Source organism: Andrena cerasifolii, chromosome 2 (genome assembly GCF_050908995.1).
Source record: "Andrena cerasifolii isolate SP2316 chromosome 2, iyAndCera1_principal, whole genome shotgun sequence".
Classification (NCBI taxonomy): Eukaryota; Metazoa; Arthropoda; class Insecta; order Hymenoptera; family Andrenidae; genus Andrena; species Andrena cerasifolii.
In genome coordinates this window covers 11,787,339-11,804,325 of record NC_135119.1, presented here as the reverse complement: position 1 = coordinate 11,804,325, position 16,987 = coordinate 11,787,339, and the positions used below count along the sequence as shown (strand labels likewise).

The 16,987-nt window shown below is 42.9% G+C and overlaps 1 protein-coding gene across 7 annotated transcripts in view; it reads right to left on the bottom strand.

Annotated features, from left to right (window-relative positions):
• Positions 1 to 16,987, bottom strand: part of LOC143366420 (uncharacterized) — a 370,747-nt gene that overhangs the window by 90,692 nt on the left and 263,068 nt on the right. For all 7 annotated transcript variants that reach the window (XM_076807497.1, XM_076807498.1, XM_076807499.1 and 4 more), the window contains exon 5: positions 10,268 to 10,378. In XM_076807497.1, coding sequence (XP_076663612.1) covers positions 10,268 to 10,378 — 111 coding nt within the window. The remainder of the gene's footprint in view (positions 1 to 10,267; positions 10,379 to 16,987) is intronic.

Sequence of the window (16,987 nt, the reverse complement as noted above, 5' to 3'; positions counted from 1 at the left end):
AAAATCGTAGCACGAAACCTAGTATCAATCAACAACTTCGATAGCACACATCGTTATCCCTCTCAAGGCCTCGGGTAGATATTTGTTGCGCGAAAGAATCATGGATTTCCTCCACCAAAGTATGTTCAACCGTGTCCAATGTTTTTTCCCTTTCGTACCCTTATAACTCCTGCGTGTTTCGGTGCAAATGGTTACGTATCTTATCTAGCCCCTATACGATACATCCAGTTCCTTTCCTTTCCATTTCCCCGGTCCATTTCACCGTTCGTAAGTTCATTTTTCCGTGATATCGCCCTGGTCGTGCGTAAAATGGCCACTGGGTATCGCTTGAATTTCAAGCTTGTCCATAAAGCCACTTTAAAGCACGCGGAATAGGGAAGGGCTAGCCCTCCCGGATAAGGCAACTTCTCTCCAACGAGTGACCTACTTTTCCGAGGGATATCTACGATCTGGGCGGGAAGTAGACTACTTTGGAGATAGCCATCCGCACGTTCGAAGCCAGGAAGTGATGCAAATTTGACTGTGTCGTCGATGGCTTATCAGAAATGGTTCATCCTGCCCAAAGAAAGAAATGTCCTTATCCTTGGGACCTCCTTTCTGAGGAAGATGAGCTTCTGAACCTTCCTTTGGGAATTCAAATTATCACCGGTAGAAAACAACTTTTGAAGAGAGCTCCCCCCAGCTTTTAAATACTTCAGAAATCCGTATCCCGATTAATTGCGAGAAAATTCATCCACAAAGGTCCGTCGAAAAACGAGCTTCTATTGCTCCTTGGCAAAGTTCAAGGGGAAGAACCGGGAGGCTTCTTCGGCAGCAACAGCCTCGACAGCCAGTGCGAGACAAGGAGACTCGGGGCAGGGAGCCAGTCTGCCGTGAAGGCGATTCCGGCTCTTCTTAAAACTCACCCTCCACCCTTATACTTTCCCTTCCGCTCGCAAGGGGCCTCCCCCGTCGCTTCTCAGTTAGGTTAATGGAACGCATTGCCGCAAACGGCAGGAAAGTTAAGGCCGTTTCCGATTGCAAATGGACCGAAGGCAAATCACACTGGCGACGCTCCGTCGAATTCCACAGCGAAGGGACACGGGGCCACGGATAGCGAAAAAAAAATCTAGCTGCAGGAATTTCAGCAACTCTCTCCGATGTCAGTCGCCGTTGTCGAGCTTCCTTTAGCGCGAACTCTGTTCGGTAAAAACCTTCGCCCTTCCATCAGTCTAGAAATGTGAATTTATTCAAGACAGCCTTGCCTTTCTTCCTGCACGGCGCCAAGAATCCAGTGTCTCCGCTAGATTCTTTCTCAACGTTCTGTTCTATTCTTGCTCGATGCATTCCGACAGAGTGAAGTCTACACAGAGAACACTGTAGAATAAATGCCACAGAAAAATATAAGGCGCGCCTTCTGCGTCTCTCTGTCAAGTTTTGAATTAATCGGGCAAGGTTTTTCCGAGCGGAAAATTCATTTTAAGGTCGTGCTAAAGGCGAGGGAAATATCAATCTTTGCTCGCTTAAGAGTCGCCGCGTTCCGACGCTTTGAAAAGAAGCAAAGGGGAATTCAAGCACGCGCGCAACGCGGTATTTATCTCGCCGAGCAAAATATCGGGAAAGGGCGGAAAAGGAAGCGGGCGGCGAGGGAAAAGCAAAGACGAAGCCTCCCTGACGCGCCGGAATGAAATGCTCCTGGTTATTGCTTGTTTATTCCGTTGTTTTGCATGCCACGGCAGACAGCAAGGAACGCGTTTCTAACGCGGACTGCATTTCGTGCTCCTTCCGCGATGCTACGCAGCGAGAATCTCTCACAATTCCCCTTTCAGATTTTTCAGATAGGAGCTGAATACTTAACGCATCATTTTTAGCCGTTCATCGGAACGCTGGAGAATTATTGCAGGGTAAGGTGAATGTACCAATTTCTGCTCGTGTCCCCATTTCTGCTCAATTCGTATTTTTCTTATTATTATAAGCGTCACGTTTGTACTATAGTTACAACAAAATAATTCTAAATTATTTGAACATTTAGAAGATGGGAACAAATAAAACTGCATAATATCATAGGGAAAGTAATAAACTTTTATATTTCAAACTCTTAGTAATAATAAAGAATAAAAAGTAGCTGAAACTTTAGTCTAGATGAAAAATGACAGCAAGTATCGATTTCGTTAAGGTGTAGGTAATTTGGAATACCGGTATTCCAATTTACCTTCACTTTATAAATTTAAAAAAAAAACATGTAGATAATTAAATTATTTCCTTTCTAATCTAATCAGACTGAAAAATCACAATAAGGTGAATGTCCCAATTTCTGCTCATGTCCCCATTTCTGCTCAAACAGGGTCACTATTGGTGTTCGATAATGTGGCAGAAAATAGTTTTTGTAGTAAAAATTCTTATTTAATAACAAAAATGCTATTTCTGATTATTTTAAGTAGAAAACAGGTGATTAGGTTTAGGGTCAAGTGAATCACCGTCGTGTTCGCATTTCTACTCAGCAAAATTTTTAGCAACATACCCTCGCAATTCAATATACATATGCTGTAACCTCTATTTCTATTCGAAGGCATTTTATTTTTTGTTTATCATTATTTCATGCTTTACTGTTGTGTTATAAAACATCTCCATAAAAGATGTAACTTATTTTAACCTGGAAAGGCTACATATATTATGTGAGCAGAAATTGGTACAAATGATGAGCAGAAATACGGACATTTAGAGCATTATATATTTAATTACAAATTACTAGTAGTTAAACATCTTGAAATATCTTTCGTAAATAGTTTTCGACTGGTTGATTTATTATTAAAGAATTAATCAATTACAAGGCAAATTTTGATCACAAACAAATTTTTTACACCTTCTTTCTGACAACCTCTTAAAAGAGCAGAAATTGGGACATTCATCTTATATTTGTGATATTTTAACTTTGGCAATGTTTCTGCTTCCTTCTAAGTCTTCGCTCTTTTCGTGCTCTTCCGTTTACGCTTCCACGGGCGTCGAGTCATTTGTTTCGCGCACGAGTCGCTCGTTCAATTATTGGTATTCAATTACACCCACCCCCAATTCTTTCCCCGCAATCGGGCGCGTGGATTTTCATTTATTAACATCGAGCGTGTAACGGCGTTCAATTAACCACTGTAGTTAACGCGGAATCTTCCCAGCCCCCGGCGTGTACACCTAATTTATACCGATGTTCCCGCGGATATTCGTTAGCTCGCGGGATCCGCGTGTGGCCCGCGAGTTAGAATTCTAATTAAACGCTTTAATTAACGTGACGCGTGCAGTTCATTAGAGCACCACGCCTGCTGGTGTCCCGGTCGTAAAAATTTTTCATAAAACGCGAAAAACTCGGCGGGTCGGCGGCAGCGTGCAACAGAAATCGCGCGCTACGGCATGACGATTGTAGTTAAGGCGAGTCGTTCCGACGCTTTCGAATCGCGGAAATTTGCATACGCGACGCTCGTAACCGGCAAAACGGCCGTAACTGCTTTGTTTTTAGCCGAAGTTCCTGCTTGAGGCGCTGGCCGAGACGATTTAAAGAATCGCGCTTAATTCGATTAAGCTTCAAGCTTCGCGTGCAAGGGTTTGGGGTGAACGAAGTTACTTGGGAAGTCACTTGAATTCTGCAGAACAGTCTATGTATTAAGGGGTTATACCTAGTCAGGGGGCCGAAAAGAGGCGAATGTTTGTGATTTTTTTCGAAGAAGCGGATGCATATTTTTTTACAGAACTTTTTGCACTTTAAAGAGCAACGTTTAAAGAACATTTGGTAATTTTTTTTGTAGAAAAATATTTACGTTTATAATAAAAATATAATAACATCCAAGAAGCCTTTTTAAAGCCATTAGTGATAACCATGAAGCCATTTTTCGTTGATATTATCGAAACTATATATTGAGAAAAAAAATCCTTCCGCCATTCAGTAGATTTTTATATAAAAAATAAGCCCACAAAATTTCAGAAAGATTGGTGCAGTAGTTTTTGAGATATCTTGCTCACCGTTTTTAAAAAGGCTTCTTGGGTGTCGTTGTATTTTTATTATAAACGTAAATATTTTTCTACGAAAAAATTGCCAAATGTTCTTTAAATGTTGCTGTTTTAAGTGCAAAAAGTTCTGTAAGAATATATGCTTCCGGTTTTTCAAAAATAATTCACAAACATTCGCCTTTTTTCGGCCGTCTGACTAGGTATAACCCCTTATGGGGTCATTCGGTTTAGATTTTTTTTTTAAACATTTTTCGAAAGTATATATCCTCCAGAATCTACTGCTAAAGTTTCATGGAAAAATTCCGATTATTTTAGCTTCTACAGAGGCATATTGTAGGGAGCGCAGAGGCTCGGTCGCTACAGATGAAAACTTTGAATGCGTTTATCTCGAAACGTCATTTTTTCACATCGTGAAGATAAAATCTCAAAATCTATCGAACCGATTGTATTATAAATTTGACTGCTTATTCTGCACACCTATGACTCCCGCAGGGACTACAACCAAGTATTTTCGTTGAGTCTAACCTACTTTTAAAATTGAAAATAGCAAAAGAAAAAAGCCGAAAAAAAATTTCTTGCATTTTGCCCGCCATTTTGCTAATTTTGAAGATAAATCACTAATTATAGTCCGAGCGATAGCGACAGACATACTGATTAAGAATCTGTTTATATTTTTGGTTTCAGATAAGTCCAACAGCTGAAATCGCCTTCACGAGCGAGACACGAATTTTTAAACATGTCATCAAGACCGCTTTCAAGAGCATTTTAAAAGCAATAATTTGATTACTTTAATATTTTTTATTTACTGCAAAAAGGTAGTTTAATAAATAGAAAAAAGTTTTATTCCATTATTATAATTATTTTCGTCGCAATAAATTTCTGAAAATCGCTGAATTTATCGGCGCGCTAACCGGAATGACCCCTTAAAGCGAATTAATAAAATTATCCACTGTACTGAACGATACTCTGCAATATTTCGATCTAATTCAAACGAAACACATGAAATTAAAATTTGTATCTTTAACGTGTTATTGCGCATGAGAATAATTTAATACAAGCTTGGCAAAGCTAAAAAAGAAAGCGTAATATGCGCAAATGGCGAGGTCCAGGGAAAATCCTGCTTTACACCCTGCACTCCAATTTTACACTCTAGCGTTGCATCGGACGTAAATTATCGATGTTTTTACGCGCGTTAGAATATTTCCCAATGGAACAGCACGGAAGTGGCGGTTAAACGGTACCGCCAGTGTCATTATCGCCTGTGCAGATATCGTCAAGTAACCTGCATTAAGCGTCTAAAGTATTTTCGATGTTACCCATCTATCACAGAGCCAGCGGTTATCTCGGATAAATGGACCCCGGATACGATGATTCATGAAAAGTAACTGTAATTAGGAACGAAGGAAATTTTAACGCGCCGAACACCGCGTGCAGCTGATAGCATCGTTGCATTTGCATTTCGCAGGGAATTCGCGCATTAGACGGTATCTCGGAGCGAACAAAAGTGTCGGGCCTCGTTTCGGTTAATGGACCCAGCGGAAGATTGCGGGCCGTTATTAATAATATCGATAAATCGCGGAAAGTTGTTTCGCGTTGAAGAAGTGGTAGAATATGGACGATTATCCGTGGCGGATATAAATCAATTGATTCAACCCATGCGTCCGCAGACGTGTGTAAATGTTTCGATGGTTTCTAAGCGATACTCGTGAATTTATTACGGCAGCAGTGATGCACTGATATCGACTTTGAAATTCACTTACAGCAGAGTTGTTATTCAGTGTGCTGTAAGCAGTGCCTGATAAACGAGCGAGTGTACTACTAGCAAGTTTTCGTAAAATTAATTTGTTTGCACGCGGCGTTCCATAGTAATTTTCCATACGTTGATGGGATCGATTCTATCAGGGGAAAGGGTCCCTGACGGAACGAAATTTTGCACAGGAAACGGTGCACATAATTGGCAATATCGTTGCATTAGCATTCCGCCAAGAATTCACGCAGAACAATATCTGGCCCAGCGAAACGGCATTTCCTTAAGGGCCGTGCTTTTTCGGCCCTCGTCCTTCGTTTCAATTCACTTTCACGGGCGGTTAATTCAGAGGGAATGCGCTTTGTCTCCTTCCTTTTTCCCGCGGAAGCTACAAAGCGGGTTTTTGAATTCGGCCCCCCCGACAATCGTCCCCGCGATTTCTTGCCCTTCGGCTAATGAATTAGTCTTGCCCGTTACGAGTGTGCGGAAACGTTTGCGTTCTCCTACGAAATGCATAAAGGACAAAGAACAGAAATGCGGGGTACCGGCGTCTTTGGAAGTTTTGCTCTGGGAAGAATAATTCATTGTCATACGATTTGTTTAAAACAATACTATGACACAGTGTGAAATAATGTTCGAAAATTATAAAACGGCATAAACATTTAATGCGATTCTTGGGGAAGAGGGATAAGGTAAATTCTGGAATGGCACTACAGTCGAACCTCGATAACTCGAACCCCGATAACTCGAAAACTTCTGTAAGTCGAAAATTTTCTTCATTCCCTTCCGCTCCGCTGTAAACACCTCTACAACTCGAAATAAAACTTCCTTAACTCCAACTATATTTTGCATGTTAAATTATGTATTTCACCTCTACAACTCGAATTTAGAAGAACTCCGAGCTCTACAAGTCGAAGTTTACGAATTTCGTAGAAAGATCTCAAAATAGCGAGGAAAATGCTTTCTCTGCATTATTCACGATTGAAAATTCTATTGATTTACAATACACTAAAAGACTAGTACAAAGCAGAATCACAAATTTTTTAATTTGTAATAAAGAGTAATATTTCGAGCATAAAATGTGTCTTATAATTATTTTTATATATTTAGGTACATACGTAGTGCATAAGTTGTAAGTATATTTGATTATACGTATACAATAAACAATTGACCTTAAAAATTTGAATTTGTCTGGCTTTCAGCTTCACAAGTCGAAAATTTAACAGTCGTACAAAGCCTCTATAAGTCGAATTTTCGTTTATTGAACCTCACTTACTCGAAAACTCGATAAGCCGAAATCTTTATAATTCGAATATTTTTTCCCTTCCTTTGAGATTCGAGTTACCGAGGCTCCACTGTACCTATTATAATAATGGATATGAAAAATGTGAAGGCAATGCTAACGTAGAGAAAGAACTCTTTTTAAAATAGAATACTTTCAGTCATCCTTAAAAAGTGCCAGGAAAACTTAGAACACGAGCTTGCTTAAGAAGTACCTACATACATAGCTGGAAATAGTCCAGGAACGATTTAAACATCGTCGAAAATTGCCTGAAAGTGTTCGCAGCAGTTTCTTACGTTCCAGCAGCACCGAAAGGTACGCGGAAATTCAAATAACGTCAGTGGGATTCTTGAAGAAGTTGCGGGAAACTCTCTTATCGACAGTTAGCAGAGGACTTCTTTAAACTTTCCCCCTTTTTCTCCGAGGAGAAAAGCTCGCGACGAATACGCGCCGAGGATAATCCAAGATGAGACGTGGAGAAATGAAATTTAATTGAAAAGTACGGCTTTTGTATTCTCTCCTCTCAACGAAGAACGGCCTCTTAATCTTCATACAGAGCCAGAGTGAAGTCAACACTCGATTAAGCAGATCCCTTTTATCCTAAAAAGCATTTAAATAAAAATTTCCCTCTGAAAGGAGATTAGGTATCGCCCGAAATACCTTTAGAAACATATGCCGCATTAAAACTAAAATTTCCCACGACCGATTCGAACGATTCTTCCGCTATCGAATTCCCGAAGTTCCCTCGTGTACGATTGAAATTTTATCCAGAAGCCAGTATGAATTAAATAGAAACCGGCGGGACAAAACGACGGTGTCTAGCTTCTACTCGACTCCATTCAGCGAGCCGAGATAAGAACCGAATCTCCCTAATTCTCACGCTGATTTCCAATTTGGATGGAAATTCGGTAGATCCGATCTGCAAAAGTGGAAGTTTCGCGTGTCGCCGAAAATTGTGCCGGTACTTCGTGACTAAGGAACTTTCCGAGCAACTTCCTCTCCCCATAGTTCCTATCAATTTCGAACTAAGAGCGTACCCTAATCTCAGCCGCGACTGACCCACGGAACTACAATTGCCATCATTAAATCTGCTGAATAATTACACGGAGAAGGAGCCTGTTATCGCCAGCAGCCGAAACTGCGAATCTGCACGGAATGACGTGTCCTCCGTCGCTCGGCCACCAAGCTTCATCGCGTTTTCGATTTAAACCGAAGTCGCGGCAATCAATCTCGCCGCGTTCGCGGAATCGTTCAAGCCCCGATTCATCACGCGGCCCATCGATGGGAAATAAATAATTTTAACGCTAGAACGAGGGAGGGGGGTGGGGGTGGACTGGGCCATCGGTCTCCACCGGCGGCTGCTGCAAAAGCTGCATAAATCATGCGAGATTACACCGGTAGTGTATTTCCCGTTTTTCCACTCGTTGCCCGCGGTTGTTTTTGTCACGATACTTTATAGGCTCGCAAATGGGGAGGCGGTGGAAAAGGGCCCCGGCCACGTCAGGAGCAGGCCAACAACGGCCCTGTCGTACATCATCCTCCACCCGCCGCGCGATCTCGCCCGCGAATTCGAATCGCGCCCCGACGCCGCGGATATTTGGCACAGAAACAGATTAAAATGGGATAAACGGGATTACATCTGGGCCACCCCGCCGCAGCGGCGAATTTATGCCTTCCTCGAAGACGCATGGCTGCCCCAACGGCTCTCCCTTCCTTACGGACCTCGAGCACTGGGCGTGGGAAATAGAACCGTCCGGGTTTAAACTACTTATTTCGGAAATCACAGTCCGAGAGGGTCAGAGTCAGGGATTGTAACCCGCCCGGAACGGGTTATTAGTAATATTAGACAGTTTGGTTCAGACAGCCACTTAAGGTACTCTGGTCAGCCGGCCGAAAAAATGAGCAATCTTTGTGAATTTTTTACTCAATGAAAAATTGTTAATTGAGCTAGGGGCTATAGCGACACTCATGCAGATTAAGAATCTTTTGGAATTTTTTGTTTCGGATAAGCCTGAGCCGGGAAATCACCTACGCCGTGAACATTTTCTTTTTTTTTTAGGTGCCATATTGACACTGTAAAAAACAATTAAATCAAACTGCAAAAATTCTTTTTAATTTTTTTTGTATAATATAAGAGTAGCTTAATAAATACCAAAGAGATTTATTTCATTATATGTTGCATTTACTGAGAAAAATATCTTTAAAAATAGCTTAATTTTTCGGCGGTTCAAAGTAGAATGACCCCTTAAAGAAATTTATGAGCTTTATGAACTTTCTTATGATATGTATACCTAAAGAAAACCAAAAAAGAACAAAAACAAAATTTGGAAAAAATATTGACTTTTGAAGGAATTACGAACATTTGAATTTTCTCATTACCTGAAATTTTCTAGCAAAAAAGGTAAGTTTTCTTAAAAAGTCAATATTTTTTCGAAATCTTCGGTACTTCTCTAGTATTTAGTGTGTAGATTACAAATATTTTTGCCTTTTTGTTCTAGGTCCAACGGTGTGGACGTAAAAAATTCCACCGCAGGATGACTCAAATGGAATTTGGATTTTTGTTAAAAAATCTGAAAAACATATTTTTTGTTCTTCTTTACGCATATCATTAGTACCTTACGTTACATTTTTAATAAAGTTGATAAACTTCATTAAAATCGCCTCCAAAGTGATTCTACCATTTTTGGCCTATCATCGTGACGTTACATCCTAATTTTACCGGAGATTAAGGGGCTGTGGGGTTGAACTCCCCTGAGACTTGGATGTCAAAGACTCAAACTTTTCTGTACCTCGAAGATTAAACGCTCATTTTCTCAAAGCCGAAATAAAAACTCTCGACAGGCATAAAAGAATGGTTACGCTCCGTTCCCGTCAAAACAGCGGGAGCAGATTGTTCGAGGCGTTCGAATTTCAGCGGGATTCTCGAGGTATCGCGTTGCCGCTGGTGTTTCGCCGGCCAGTGCGGCGGCTGATCCGCAGAGCTGTGCGAGATAATTCAGCGGATTCCGCGAGACCGGGCCAGACAAGCCAGACGGAAGCGATTACAGGCGTTAAAGGCGCGTCGCGGTCGAAATGACATAACACGGAATAAATCAGAGGAAAGGGGAGAGGAGCGATTACGGTTACGTGGAACGTAGTGCTTCGGGTGTACGAAGGGTTCCTGTTATCTGACACGAATTGGCGACGCAGTGTCGGATGTAACGGTAGCAGACTACGCGAGCATCTTGAAAGCGAGTACGGAGAACGGTGTTCCTCGCTTCACTCACCTTGTTGATCTGTCGTTGTAACTTCGTGATGGTCGCTCGATCGCGTTGCGCTGCGACCCGTTCCGCTTGCAATGCCTGCTCCAATTCTTGCACTCGTTCCTCCAAACTTTCCTGAAACAGCGAGTAAACAATCGTTAAATACAACGATAAGTGCTTCTCGGTACACAGAGAATTCGTATTAACGGAAAAGAGGGTGGCTCTGCACGGAGTTCGCTGTCAAACAACGCGTAATGAGATACGATGAACTATCTGCAGCCTCAGGGAGGAACGTTCATCTCGGATTACAGCATGACTAAGACAACGAGCGCCAAGTGCCTTATGACCACAACAGTAATTGCTTCTCCAGCTTCTTGGAGGAATGCTCTCTGCGGCGAGATTAGTGGATTTTGCCCGAAATCTACTGCCAGCTCGGTTTCCGGGCGTCGTTATGGCAACCGTGGAGCAGATTTATCAAAACGATTAATAGAGACGCCCAGCCGGCGGTTTACATAATGCGAACGGATAGTCGAACGACTAATCACTCAGAATGATCTGGGTTGACATATTTGTGCCTCTATCTGCACCTGCAGCTCTGGACGCTCTGGGAAGACGAAGACAGAAGCTGCGCTTCAATATGAAGGGCAAGGGGAAAACAGGAATGTCCATTTTTCATGATTTTGCGATTTATAGCATACTACCTTTACTACTTGGCTTCGCCCAAAATTTAGATTCTGATTTTATAAAAAATAATATTTTTTTTTATTTTTTTTGTGAAAATCGTCACATTCATCTGGATTAGTCAGGCATAATGAGGCTTAATTTGTTGATCCCAGAGTTTATCGTTCGAAAGTTTTTAGGCGACAGACAAACACACAAACATATAGAAGCTTTCTGCTTTATATATTCAGATGTTGTTGGTGGCAACTGGGAGTACCGAACTTTCGAATCACAAAGGGTTATAAAGATAACGTTAAAGATTTGGTGTACTGGTTAAAACCAGGAAATGCCCACTTTGCACTGGAACTAAATTGAAGGTAAAGCAAGGAATTATTTAAGAAGAAAATTATATAAGAAAATTAAATTCATTGAACCTTGTGTGGGTGAGAGAGAGGGAGAGAGAGAGAGAGAGAGAGAGCGAGAAAGAGTGAATACACGGTGGTGATGGTTATAAGGTAGCTATAATATATTTTAGACGTGCTCCCTACTCGAGCTTGGCTCGATGACTCCTCTTCGAAATGCGAGCGCCGACGGTTCGACGCTCCGGCGATGTTGCCAGATGCTCCGGCGCTCGAGCGAGCGTCGAGAATAACAAAGGGTCGCGAGGCCTGCTCTACGCAGCGATCGTGCCTCGCGCGTGGCTTCGCAAGATGTAAATAAATACCGCATCGCCTAACACTTGTTCCTTTACTGATGGACTATAAGTACTCTGAAGTATTACAACTTAATTTTCTCGGCAAAGCTGTTTTGTGACATCCTCTGTTTCCCCCTTACCCCTTCATGTTAGGTCTGTTTTGCGAAGAAGAAGCAAGCGAACTTCGGCACCGTGAACAACTTGAACGCTGGCGATGAAAATTGGATTAAACTCGCGTTGGAATTGCACTCTCGCCTAGGAACTTCGAACCCTTAAATCTCTTCGACCTCTGAACCATTCAGTTGGTGGAACTCGGCGGAAGTCACTGCCCAGGCTCCGTTGCCTATTGCTGTACTCGCTGGGTTATAATAGAAAACACACTGTTAGTATTTAGTACACAATGGATGTTTTGAACACTGCATGGATTAACGAACGTTTGAAAAACAAGAGGATGATAACGACAGCATAAGCTGGACGCGGTTCCGTAGCTTGAAAACCATTCGGAGTTTATGGCAACATTCAGCGTTGTCCAGTCGCAGCTTTTCCCGCCGGCAAAAGCGTGCAAGTCCACGGAAAAGCAGTTGAAACCGGCACGGGGTCGTGGTATTTCTCGGTTTTGGGAATCCGAATCGCCCATCCGCGTTCTCGTAATCTCTAAGTACACGTACAGCGTGATCTCTCGAGGAACTTTAAGCCCCTGTTAAGGCAGCTTAAAACTCGAGCAACAGGAATTACGGGTAGGGAATATCCCGCTGAAAGTTACAGGGAAAGTTCCCAGCTCCCGTTGCGTTTCTGGCCGCGAAAGTTAATTGAGAAACGGTCGACCGTAAGCTTCCGATCTATGCGCGATTCGGGATCGAACCAGCAACTGCTCCCTGAGATAACTCGGCGAACCCGGGGCTTACGAGGGCGGAGAACCACCATTTTTGCGTTTCTGTTTCATAAACTATAAAGGATCCACGGGTTCCAGAAGAGCACGCAGATATTATATAATAGGAACAGGCTATTAGCTCATATATCTTCAGGTTACTCGAATACTGGAGTGTCTCCTGGAATATGGAAGCATCGTCGCGGACAAATTTGAATTCGATGATTCTCAATTATCTAGAAAGGGATATTAGAATTGCTTGCGTTCAAAGTTTGCATACATTTCACTACCGCTAGCAGAAAATGCACCAAAAGACACACTGCCAGCTTAAGTTATACCAAACAGAGTTACACCCCCATTCAGTTGCACCCTCTCTGTTTGAAAAATGAGACAGCTGTGAATGCATTGCCATGGAAAGTAACGGAGTGCTCAGGAAGTATATTATCTGAATTTCCCCAATCACGAATTTCTCTGCAATTTTGGTGTACGCCAAGGCATTTCTGATTATCAAAAGCGCTCATTGGGGCCATCCGAGCGGAATGGTAATGAGTGCCGGTCTCTGAGGGCTGTTGGTCGCGATTTGACCATAAGTATCGGTGCAATCCATTAGATTCGAAGCGGCGGCGACGGTTTCAGGGGTCCTCCAGGCACCCAGCGACGCTTCCACAACGCGCGGCCGGGGGGGACGATTCGTATGCGGGGGCACGTAGCTGCAATTCACCCTTTCTAACCCCTCGGCGAGTCCACGTTTTAGTACTCCACACGCCTGGCTATTGTTTGTCGCGAGCGAGCGAAATTATACCGGGTGTACCGCGCGCCGCTAACCGCGCGACCTGACCACGCGCCACTCGTTCAATTCGACGAAAATCATTTGCTAAATGGACGCCCGCGCATTCCCGCGTTCGTTAGCGATCCGCTGATAAGACACGTTGAGTTCGGTAGAATTTGTGGGACGTTGGTGCGATAAAGTAGCGCGCGGGGAATAAAAAGTTCAAGTTAGCTGGATTGTGTGCGACGTTGGTCAGAAGAGTGTTCCTTAGTTGTTAGAAATTAAATGGAGGTTCGGAATATAGGTACACGGAGATTCGAGGGATAGTAAGGAAAGTCCGCTTGTTTCTAGAGTTGATTCGCAATACACCCTGTATACACGTGCAAGGATTTCCCTGCCAGCTCGCGTGTACTTGTAAATCTGTATTAAAGGCTCTCCAGAATGACCATGGCCGACATTATCGGGAAAGTATTGGTTTTCCCCGGATTAATGGCGCACCCTGCGCCCTGAATAATTATGAACCCGTCAGGCTAGGATAAACAAGAAACGATTTAAAGCTAGGCTCCTTTCGCCGTAACTTTTGCAAGGAGTCAAGATTAAGTGTCCTCTATTCTTGCCTCTCTGAACTTTCACTCTTCCTTCTCGTGCAGTTTCGACATCGAAACAAATACCAATTACCCTGGCGTTATAAAAACTCAGCGCACCTCCTTCGAACCTTTCAATCACCAACTCCGTCTAATATCCCAGGCTGGTGATTCGCAGCCAACGTTAGAACATTATCCACTCTAGCACAAAGTATTTCTCTTTCAACCGCCAATTCATCATTCTCCCCTCACAATTGGTCCGTGCCTACCTTATCAAGAATTTCTTCGCCGATTCCCAAGTGCGAAATTATGGATTTCGCTTGACGATTAATTAAATCCTGCGGGATCCGCGCCAGGAACAAGACGTATCGGTTTTCGGTGCACGCGAACAAGTAGACCGGCCCGTGCAATTATAACAAGCTGGCCCCTGTGTAACTAGCCTCTGTCTTGGGGTGAACCCCTTCACGGTGGACGAAAGGGGGGCCGAGGACAGTGTGCGCGGGATCCATTGGAAGACCCATAGAATTAGTACAGGGACTTCCGGGACGTCATTTAAAGTACAGAACCGCCGCGATGAGCCCACTCTATATGCAGAGATTCCGTTAAATTGCAAACGCCCATTTTCCAGTGAACAGGGAGGTGAACGAGAACAAGGGTAAGGTCTCGGGTCCGCGTCGCCCTCGAGTAATCAGACGGTTAACTCGATCCCTGGAACGTTTACGGGACGACAGCTCGAGCCGATTTTCTTATGCCCCGGAGAAAACCTCGCGTCTGCCATCCTCCCTCTCTCTGTCTCTGTTTCTCTCCTCCGTCTGCCTCTGTATCTCTTCCTCCTGCGACGCTCTCCTCAGGGAATGTTAATTTCGGCAGAATGAATTTATTCGATTTGCCGAGAAAAGATTAAATCTCGCTTGAAGGCGCATCAGCCGCGCACCCGCGAACGATCGATGAAACGGGAACGGCTGTCACCTGAGCCTCCGCCACGTGAACGCGTCCGTGCTCCTTTTCGAGGAAAGAGTCCAAGGTGAACGTACTCTTATCTCGGGCTTCTTCCTCATTGAAACGAAAGTCGCACGGATTGAGGAGTATAAAATGGAATTTCGGTTTGTCCCGCATCGTCGGCTATGAGTTATTGTCCAGTGAAATTAGGACCTGCCTGCGGAATAATTCTGAGGAAGCTAAATTCTTTTATGGGGACTTTACTTCGTCGTTTTAAGCAATATGTCGAAAGTCCCCATTAATTCGACATCTACTAAAAATTTTACAGAGTGAGAAAGGTAAAATAACAGTTCTTCGCGAATATCTCGTTATCTATCAATTCTACGGCTAAAATAGTTATTACGAAATGTGTAGCTAAGGAAATTGTCTATGAAAAATGTTTTATGAAATTTTTCGTAGGAGTAACCGTTTTCACGTACGACGACTTACAAAGTTTCAACCCTCACAGTTTTGATAAGGAAAGATCCCGAAACCCGGAAATTCAAAAAATTATGAAACTTTCTGAATATGTACGGAATTTCTTCCTGAGTACAACGCAATTTTTTTTACTGCCTAAATTTACTGTAAGAGGATGAAATTGACCCCTGAAAAATTTCCGATTTTATGTTATTACTCGCAAACTGTAAGAGTGAGAAAAAAAATTTTCAGGAAAAAGTTACCTCTTTTCATTAGGACTATCATTTGGTAAGTTCCAGTTGTCAAAGTTCTTATAGTTTGCGAATTATAATACAAAATCGGAAAATAGTCGGATTTTCAGGGGTCAATTTCACCCTCTCGGAGTAAATTTGCGCAGCAAGCAAAATTGCGTTGTACTTAGGAGTAGACCCCCTTCATATTCACAAAGTTTCATAATTTTTTGATTTTCCGGGTTCGGGATCTTCCCTTATCAAAAGTATGAGGGTTGAAACATTGTAAGCTGTCATACACGAAAATGGTTACTCCTACGAAAAAACGCATAGAACCTTTTTTGTAGACAATTTCCTGAGCTACAGATTTCATCATAACTATTTTTGCCGTAAAACTGATAGGTAACGAGCTATTCGCGAGAAACTGTTTTTTTTTTACCTTTGATCCTCTGTAAAATTTTTAACAGATGTCGGATTAATGGGGACTTTTGACATACTGTTTAAACCGACGAAATAAAGGCCCCGTACAAATTTGTGGCTTGCTGGGAATTATCCCTCAGATTGGCTATATTTCCATCTAATTTCACTGGACTAATTAACAGGAGAGCGCGCGCCTCGGAGAGTGACTCGCGAACGCGCGAGGTGATTTAATAGACTTTCAGCGCGAAATATGATCGCTTTGCATACGCAAGAGGTCGCGGGCCGAAAGGAAGGGTGTCCTTTGCAGCGTGCCAGCCACTTACTACGGAGCGACTTACCCCAAAGACGACAACGGCTCTTTGGTGTCGAAATACGTGTGAAGCATTCGTGCCTCTAAATGCGAGCGCCTTAGGGTAAGATCTCTCGTTCCCCTTCTCTTTCCCTCTTCCTCACCACCCGGTCGTCTTTCACTCTTCCCACCTCTGCATGCTGCGGATACATACCCCGTGCATCCTCCATCAAAACGTGTTACCATAAATCTTAATGAACTTGGAGGATTTACGAATCATTTATACATGTTGCTCGAGACGCTTGGGGAGATTAAGTGAACCGGTGAAACGGAATATCACGACGAACCACATAACTGGTCGAGTTCCGAGCCGCTTTCTGTAATCTTCTTGCTGGTCCTACTGCGAACTTTCTTTGATTAATTCATACATTTCGAGTGGCACTTTGCAGACGTACCGCGCCTTTGGATCCTCGGCTTTGCTTCAATGATTGTTGCGGGACGAAATTCGTAATCAACCGTTGGGTAGGCTAAATGGGTCTAATTGAGCAGTAGGGGATGATTAAAGCGAAGTGTATATTTAAAAAAATTCATCGGACAGTTCAAGAAACTGCTGATCACGCCGACTTTGTGAAAAACATTTGACGCGTATTTTTTATTATCAGTAATCATCCATGTTGAAAGGGTGAAAAGAGCCCTTAAAGTCGGGGGTGAAAAACATGTTTTCTGAAATTTTCTAAAGAAACTGTGCAGGAGTCTATATTCGTCTTTAAAAAAACTCACGCTTCAAAAAAATTTGTCCTTCGCCTAATAGTTTTGAATATTCCAGGGAATATAT